Source organism: Cydia pomonella, chromosome 28 (genome assembly GCF_033807575.1).
Source record: "Cydia pomonella isolate Wapato2018A chromosome 28, ilCydPomo1, whole genome shotgun sequence".
Lineage (NCBI taxonomy): Eukaryota > Metazoa > Arthropoda > Insecta > Lepidoptera > Tortricidae > Cydia > Cydia pomonella.
Window position 1 is genome coordinate 9,113,652 of NC_084730.1, and position 9,862 is coordinate 9,123,513.

Below are 9,862 nucleotides of genomic sequence, written 5' to 3' on the forward strand. Positions count from 1 at the left end.
GCTTACCATCAGGCGGGCCGTATGCTTGTTTGCCACCGACGTAGTATAAAAAAAAACAACAATTGATCCGTCCATTGTGCATGGAATCCAAACTACCAAAAAATATTTTTCTCAAGTCCGAATTCCGGACGCAATCCAACAACAAGTGAGACAATAAGTCATCAGGCTCCTGACAGTAAAAACTCTTATCCAATGGCAATAAAAATCTACAATAATTTGCCTAATGACTTAACTCAACTTGCTCTCAAACCTTTTATTATTAAATTGTATAAATGGTTATTAGAAAAATGTTTTTATTCAATTAATGATTTTTTTGGTATTTAATCTAATTTGACGTAAGTAGACATTTATTTTAACATTTATTATGAATTTTATTGTTATTATATAATTATTTAAATGACGTTTGTAATTTAATAATAAATTTTGATTATTTGAGGCCATTGTAATAATTGTGATTTGTGTATATGGAGGTATGATTATGTAGTCAAGCAGTCGTTCAAATATTATGATTAAATGTAATGTAATGTAAATTATGTAAATAATATTTAGATTTAAGTAAAGATTTTGCATACCCATGTTGTCGGCGAGATGTGCTGAACGTATAGAAAATGTTACCATCTAATTTGTTGTACCACATTTCACGCAAATAAATATATTTCTATTTCTATTTCTATTCTATTTCTATGACAGTCTACACACAGTGACGGTTTAACACCCATCATACATAGAAACTTGTATGTAGCGATGTGTCTGGACCGGGCTGTTTATATAGGTCATACTGAGCAACTTTTACTAAGAAATTAACCCCGTAATAGCGAAAAAAAAAATAATCTCCCATAGACAATGTCAAGATCAGACAGCCAAAATGTATGAAAAAGGTCATTTTTAGAGTTCCGTACCCAAAGGGTCAAACGGGACCCTATTACTGAGACTTCGCTGTCCGTCCGTCTCCGTCTGTCACCAGGCTGTATCTCATGAACCGTGATAGCTAGACAGTTAAAATTTTCACAGATGATGTATTTCTGTTGCCGCTATAACAACAAATACTAAAAAAACAGAATAAAATAAATATTTAAGGGGGGCTCATACAACAAACATATTTCTTTTGCCTTTTTTAGGGTTCCGTAGTCAACTAGGAACCCTTATAGTTTCGCCATGTCCGTCTGTCTGTCTGTCTGTCTGTCCGAGGCTTTGCTCCGTGGTCGTTTGTGCTAGAAAACTGAAATTTGGCATGGATATATAAATCAATAAAGCCGACAAAGTCGTACAATAAAATATATACAGGGTGATTCATGAGACGTGAGCAGGACTAAGCCTACACAATAAGTAAATGATACTGAATCGTTCACCATCATATTTAAGCAAAACAATCACGCTGTTTATCTGTTACTTAACTTTGTGATAAGGACAAATTTTATTATCTACAATCATGGACACCCTACAGCACTTAATTAACAAAGATAAAACCTCTTTAACCGTCATGACAGCACTTTGATTATGAAGAAAAAATGTCACAACTGAGTGAGATACGATTTTTCAAAAGTAACCAGATTCCGATGACATTCAATTTGTCACTTGTTATGGATAAAACAAAGAGGGTGACCATAATTGTCGTAAATAAAATAAAACTTTTTTTTTAAACAGTAAAAATTAAATTAACGTGAATCTCACACATACTAGTACAAAACAGTTGCTCATAACTTACTTAATAGACAGGCTTGATCCTGCTCACGTCTCCTGAATCATCCTGTATATATTTTTTTTAGGGTAGCTCTAGAGTGTGGGGTATCGTTGGAAAGGTCTTTCAAAACGAATAAGGGTTTTCAAGAAACATTTTTTGATAAAGTGAATATATTCGGAGATAATCGCTCCGAAAGAAAAAAAAAAATGTGTCCCCCCTCCTCTAACTTTTGAACCATAGGTTCAAAAAATATGAAAAAAATCGTGGAAAGGAAGAAAGACATTAAATGAAAACTATAGCGGACATGATCAGTTTAGCTGTTTTTGAGTTATCGCAAAAAGTTTTCCCTTCATAGTAAAAAGACTTACTTTAATTAGGTACTGATTATGCAAATTTGCCTATTTGTTTACCTCGGGTGAAAGGTACCGTTTCATCCCTTGGTTAACAATTTACTATACTTTAAGCTCCAGTTTAGCTTATTGTGACGGAAGAGTAACTACGGAACCCTACACTGAGCGTGGCCCGACATGCTCTTGGCCGGTTTTTATAAATAATGGTACGGAACCCTTCGTGCGCGAGTCCGACTCAAACTTGCCCGGTTTTTTCTTGCGACTTCGGGGTTGGTCCCATAGTAGAAGTCGCTCAGTATGACCTATATATTATTGCAGGTAACAAAATAAACACTGTATAGTATACCTATGTATAATAAAACATTATTTCAAAATGATTTAATCAAAGACATAAGACAGACTACAACTTTGTTGCATTTGGAGTCGAGAGTCTTGGTCCGTGGGGCCCCGCAGCGCAGGGCCTATACCGGCAATTGGCGAAACGGCTGGTGGATGGTACCGGGGATAAGAGAGCTGGCAGCTTCCTCGCCCAACGCTTGAGCATAGCGATCCAGCGAGGAAATGCTGCCAGCATCCTCGGTACCTTGCCACGGGGGCCCATTTTAGATTTAGATTTTTAGTTTTATATAGTAGTTTTAGTTTAGTTAATTGTATTACTTATATAATTTTTTTTTATTAATCTTCTCTTCTCTTGTCAATAAAGTATTTTAGTAAGTATCAAAGACATTAATTATTCAGAATAATCCAAAAAAAACGTAAATCAATAGGTACTCACATGATATAATTATATGGTACTTGTACACCTTTTCACATAATTCTTTAAATACTAAATAATATTAACAATATGTTTACTATTAATAATATTAACAATATGTGCACTACATGTTCAATATCTAAGGATAATTAGGGTTCAAAAGGAAAATATACACATTTATATATTATATATATCGTTGTCTAAGTACCCTCAATACAAGCCTTATTGAGCTTACTGTGGGACTTAGTCAATATGTATAATAATGTCCTATACTATTAATTAGTTTTTTTAATATGCAAACCATTTTTTTATACCACGTCGGTGCCAAACAAGCAAACGGCCCGCCGGGTGGTAAGCACTAAGTAGTCTCCGTAGCCTATGTACTCCTGTAGCTCCAGGGGTGTTACATGCGCGTTGGCGACCCTAACACCCCGCACCCTCGCACCGACAGGAACAGAAATAACACAGCACTGAGTAATTTAATGTCTTTTAATTATGTATATATGCTTTGACTTCAATCCTTGGAGACCCTTTACATCTCTAAGGATATGTTAATGATCTTTTTTAGGGTTCCGTAGTCAACTAGGAACCCTTATAGTTTCGCCATGTCCGTCTGTCCGTCTGTCTGTCCGAGGCTTTGCTCCGTGGTCGTTAGTGCTAGAAAGCTGAAATTTGGCATGGATATATAAATCAATAAAGCCGACAAAGTCGTACAATAAAATCTAAAAATTTAATTTTTTTTAGGGTACCTCCCCTACTCGTAAAGTGGGGGTTTTTGCTTGTATGTAAATTCCATGTTGACGTGTAAAAGTGCCCTTGTGGCCTATTTGCTGAATAAAAGTTGAAGTTGAAGGTGTACCTTTACAAATACTTGTTGAAAAGAGCTATCAAAAAAATCTCTGACATTTTAATCGTTATTTTTTCAGGGAATTAAATATTTAAAAAAAATCTGAGTTATACTCCTACTCATTCTCTGTAGCTATGATTTGGTTTGATTGCTCTACCTTATATAGTTCAGGAGAAAAAAGCCTTTGCAAAATGTGTCCATAAAATGACGTTTTTGACATTATCTCGGTGACGGTTCAAGATAGGGGGCTGAAAGTTAAGGTGTTTCTATATTATAAGATAGCCAACAAATGACATTATAAAAATCCGATATTCGTCACAGGGGCCACTTCTCCTTCCGTAGCCTGCTAGACCCTTTCTGTAAAATATGACGTTGTTAAGACACTTCGTCACTTTGTTGTATTAAAATCGGTGCAAAGTTAACTTAGACGGACTTAACTTATATTCCTTTTTATATCCTAGCCATTGACAGATCTGTTTACCAAACAGATCCCAGATCAGATCATGAAGATGTATCTACATACATATACCGGGGTGTGGCCTGTGAAGGGAGCAAAAAATTTAAACAGGCTGTACTTCTAAATAACTTGTGTTTTGATATTTAGTACACTTTAAAGTTAGGACGCAATGTATTGTAAAGAGGATATTAGGATATTGTTATTTTGGAAATCATTTTTACATAATTTGATGTATATATTAATTAACCATAGCTATGCCCCTACGTTTCACTTTTTTCGAATTTTGTATTATTATGAAAATTAGGAGCGTAAAAGAGATTTCATAAAAAAAATTAAGGGCCGGTACAGACGGACTGCAACTCGACTGCAATTTGTATGGAAACTGCATGCCGACTGCACTCCAACTGCAACGTCGACGTGCAGTTCCCATACAAGTTGCAGTCGAGTTGCAGTCCGTCTGTACCGGCCCTAAATGCTTCTAATTCCCATAATAATTAAAAATTCGGGGGGGGGGTAGGTCGGCAACGCGTTACATGCGCCCTCCCCCCTCTGACCATCAGACACTGCTTACCATCAGGCGGGCCGTATGCTTGATTGCCACCGTCGTAGTATAAAAAAGAACCATAATGATTGCGTACATTCAAGATAATATTTAATTTGTATGAGAAATAGGAAGTCACACGATTCCTAATTTTTTTTTTAAATATTGAACAAAAGTGTCACCGTTTGAGGAGTACAGTCAGCATCAATAGTAGCGGATGAAACAACGCGCCAAAAGTATCTGATATTCTGGATAACTTTTCCAAATATAGATAAATCTCTAAAATTTACATTTAAAAGTATATCTTTTACAGTCTTAATTGTTCTACATATAGAACCACCACATTTTGTTAAGCTGTTTCTGAATGGTAGATACTTTTGAAACCTTGTTTGATCCGCTACTTTTGATGCTGACTGTACAATCAATGTTTGCTCGTGCTACGGGTCACACCCGGAATATACACGGTGGCCAAAAAATATGTGCATTCCCGTGGCCAGGGAGGTTTTGGGATTATACTGAGCAACTTTCTATGAGACCAATCCCGAAATAACGAAAAAAATTTACGCTCCCATAGAAATTCTATTTTATTTATTATAAATTTGACATCTTGTTTAACTTCGACCCTCGATTATTATTTTACTTAGCATTGTGTAAATTTTAAATATAATTTAAATATGTGTTCCCCATACGTGCGCCTGCGGCAAGGATGTGGACCAGTTGGGCCGCCATGGCCTCTCATGTTCAAGAAGCGCCGGCCGAATATTCCGCCACGGCACTATTAATGATTTGGTCCGTCGCGCGCTCGCCACCGTGTCTGTGCCTGCGGTTTTAGAACCCGTGGGCATGGCGAGGGACGACGGCAAGCGTCCTGACGGAGCCACGTTAGTGCCGTGGAAACTAGGAAGGGCCCTGGTGTGGGACGCAACGTGTGTCGACACCTTTGCACAGTCCCACATTCAGGGGACCCGCATTCGAGCCGGCGCTGCCGCTGACCAGGCCCAAGTACTCAAGCGCCGCAAATACTCGACGTTGCTCGACGACTACGAGTTTGCGGCGCTCGCGGTTGAGACTTTGGGTCCCTGGTCAGCCGACATGAAAATATTCATGGCAGCACTGTCGGCGCGGCTGGTCGACACCACAGGGGACCCCAGGGCTGGCGCGTACCTCTCTCAACGTATTTCCCTTGCCATACAGAGAGGTAATGCCGCCAGTATCATGGGGTCCATGCCGCAAACAGACCTGTTAGAAGGGGTATTCTCTTTATAATTGGTTCCTTTTTTTTTGTAGGTAAGTATATTTTATAGTAGATGATTTTATTTTATTTCTAGGTTTAATTTTAGTTTTAATTTTGTAATATTATATTTTAGTTTAGTTAGTCAATATAGATTGTTTATCCTTATATACTTTAATACTGTATCAATATGCTGTAAAATATTGTTTATTAATAAGGTGAAATCCCGAATTGTATTTTATCGTTTGGTTATCGGTATTATAAATCACCAGCAAGGGGCTTTTTATGCATTACTTGAATATTATGTAAATTTGATATTTTTAAATTATTTTCTATTTTTATATTATATTGCCTGTTTTTTAAAATATTGGCACGCCTGCATGCAGACTGAATGCATGGATTTTCTTTTATCTTGTAAGACCTTTATATTACTGTGTTCTATGCAAATAAATTCTTTGAATCATAGAATCTTTGAAAGTATACCAGCTAAAATGTATGAGACAGCCAGATAACTTCGGCGTTGGAACCAGATAACCAGTAGTTGGTAGTTGCTCAGTATAAGCCCAAAACCTTCCTGGCAACGGGAATGCACATAGTTTTTGGCCACCTTGTATATGCCTAACTATTCTACGGAACCCCGCTCTACGACAGCTCACGCTTGACTGTCGAACCATTGTTTTAGTAAGTTTTCCTTCCCGTTACTCATATCTACTTCGAATGTTCAATGCGTCATTATTATATATTTAGGTATTATTACTAAATAAATAATAGTACGGTCATGTCTGAAAATATCGATATAGACAAAGTGCCAAAAATATGTATACACTACCCTAATATATGGGCCATAAGGTCGTGTATACATATTTTTGACACTTACAAAACCGAAGTTTGACAGTGATTCAGAATCAATCATGCTGACTCTTTCTAATGTGTGGCATTATCCCTTTCGGCTATTTAGGGTTGTGAAAATTTGTATACCACGTCGGTAGCAAACAAGCATTTGGACCCGGGTATGTCCTTAAACTACGTCCAAAAGAGAGGTATGGGCATTGTGAATGTCATCTCGCCTTGTGTGGTAGGGCACAGCACAGCAGATGTCATTCCAGATCTTGAGTAGAGCCCAACTGGGGAAGTACCTCCACCTTACAGAAAACCGCAGCCAAATAACACTTGACCCTACACATAGTGTTGTGTTCCTGCCGGTGAGTAAGGTTGCCAGAGCTCAACGAGGGGGGTGGGGTTAGGGTCGGCAACGCGCATGTAACTCCTCTGGAGTTGCAGGTGTACATAGGCTACGGAGACTGCTTACCATCAGGCAGGCCGTATGCTTGTTTGCCACCGACGTAGTATAAAAAAAAAAGCATACGGCCCGCCTGATGGTAAGCAGTCACCGTAGCATTTGGACGCCTGCATTTCCAGAGAAAAACTGTGCATAATTCAAGTTATTATCTTATCTGTGGTCGTGCACGTATAGGGACGTTAACCCTTTACCAGGCCAAGGGATATATTCCACCCACATCTTATATCGGTTACCGTAGTCAGGTTTTAACTCCAAACCACCTACAAAATATTTTGTCAATCCCTGAAAATATTATTTTATGATCTTCATTCACAACACGCTTCTAAATTGCGAATATATCTTTGGCAGCCGTTTAAATTCACTTGAACGCTAATTTCAGTAAACTACGGAGAAATTCGAACACTTTCCATAATTTCTATGAAACAGAAGTACATAGGTCGAACAATTTTTTGATATTTTGTAGATTTTGAGTGTTGAAAGCTAATGTAATCGTAAACATTGCTAAATATTCATGCATTATTGTGTATGACCAGAATTAGGATGTGGCTTGACATTATCCCATGGCCTTATTAGAGTTTAACTGTGTGGGAGCTATTTTTCCCATGGCCCGGTAAATTGTCTTGTCATGTCATAAAAACTCACGTAAGTAAGTAGTGATTGATATAATGTTTCGTAGGAGATTTGGAGTTAAACCTTGACTATTATAACCGATATAAGATGTGGGTGGAATATATCCCTTGGCCTGATCAAGAATATAATAAGACAAAATCTAGTATGACAGTTCATTACTTAGACAGGCGATGGGATAACCTTAACCCACATTTTTATTTCTGGTTTAAAGGAAGATCTCCGACGTTCATAAATACATTTTTTACAAGGCGTTCAATACGGTTGCAACAGCATAAATATAAAGTACGTATTAAGACACGCTGGTTGTTCGGGGCCTGGTAAAGGGTTAAGTTGTGGCAACCTTAATAATTGCTTGGAGCAATGCTGAGCCGAACGGAGCCGGGAAAAGCCGAAAGGAGGAGTGTCACCCCACTGCTATTATAAAAGCAAATAATTCGCGAAATCAGATGTTATTTTAAATTTAATACTAAACTAAGGTCTGTTTTTACAAGCTTTTATTTACTTTCACCTGACCGTTGTCTGTTTGTAATCAAATCTTGCAAGTTAAATTTGATCCACTTCCCGGTTTCCGATTGAGCTGAAAATTTGCATACATATGTAAGTCGGGTGACAAGGCAATATTATGATACCATCGAGCTGATCTGATGATGGAGACAAGAGGTGGACATAGGAACTCTGTGATAAAACAACGCAACCTAATTGTGTTTGGGGTTTTTAGAATTTGCTCGATGAGTATTAGTTGCCTGTGGAAAGAAAAGTACAGTCAGCGATAAAAACTTGTACCAAATTCTTAGTACCACATGACATGTCATTTTAGTCTTCTTCTTCTTCCTCGCGTTGTCCCGGCATTTTGCCACGGCTCATGGGAGCCTGGGGTCCGCTTGACAACTAATCCCAAGATTTGGCGTAGGCACTAGTTTTTACGAAAGCGACTGCCATCTGACCTTCCAACCCAGAGGGTAAACTAGGCCTTGTTGGGATTAGTCCGGTTTCCTCACGATGTTTTCCTTCACCGAAAAGCGACTGGTAAATATCGAATGATATTTCGTACATAAGTTCCGAAAAACTCATTGGTACGAGCCGGGGTTTGAACCCGCGACCTCCGGATTGCAAGTCGCACGCTCTTACCGCTAGGCCACCAGCGCTTCATGCAATCACATGACATGTCATTTTAGTCTACGGCATAAAAAAACAGAATATACAAGCTGACCAAAATACTACTGAAAACACCTTGACACCAACTACGTAAAATAAGGATTAATTACAGGACATAACACACTAAATAATCTACACAATATGGGCAAAACAGACAGCCCCATGTGCAGAGCGTGCGTGGAAGAAGACGAAACAACTAAACATATTCTCCTAGACTGCAAACAGGTAGAAGTATACAGGAGCAAATACCTAGGTACGGAAGGTGGAGATAAGGAACGAAATCTCCATGTACCAAAAAGTGTCATCAAAAAGCTTTAAATAGGTGGCGCTACAATACCTAGAGTACTTGAACAAAAAAATCAAATCATAGACAGCGCACTTCACTCCGTCAATAACGCCTAGGTTCTTAGCTACTCTAACGCTACTCTGGAGAGATTTGGAACTATTATTTATAGCTGACAGCTGGACACTTTTGCAACAGTTCTACCATAAGAGATGCCACTCCTCTTAATTCCACACTCCATATACCTAGGGACTCCGTGCACACTCAGGGAGGCAGTTAGCAACCTGAAAGTCTTAGGCTTCGTGGAGGAGCTGGGGTGGTTACAGTAGCGCTACCTCGTTTCACGCAAAATAGGCACAATGGTTGTCGATTTGCGGAAAATGAACAGAAGCACTAACTAAATTTAATATTAGGTCATTACCTATGAAATTGGCGTTTTCTATGGAGAATTTTAACGAAATTCGATTTTTCATACAATGAATTTTGGAGATTATTTTGTGATGGCATTTTCAAATCAAACAAATTCTTGCCAGTAATCTGAGACTTTATTAAGGCACATTTTCTATCTCATTTTTTTTTTATCTGACCCGTTAGAAAAATATAAGTCATTGAAATACTCGAGCCGGCAGCACA

At 38.3% G+C, this 9,862-nt stretch overlaps 1 protein-coding gene across 2 annotated transcripts in view; it reads right to left on the bottom strand.

The window, feature by feature from the left end:
- The window catches only part of LOC133533104 (uncharacterized), a 38,805-nt gene extending 34,631 nt beyond the window's left edge, over positions 1-4,174 (bottom strand). The window contains exon 1 of one of the 2 annotated variants that reach the window (XM_061872057.1): positions 2,807-4,174. In XM_061872057.1, coding sequence (XP_061728041.1) covers positions 2,807-2,808 — 2 coding nt within the window. In that variant the 5' untranslated portion in view covers positions 2,809-4,174. The remainder of the gene's footprint in view (positions 1-2,806) is intronic. The other variant, XM_061872058.1, reaches the window with a different exon arrangement.
- Between the last annotated feature and the right edge of the window lie 5,688 nt (positions 4,175-9,862).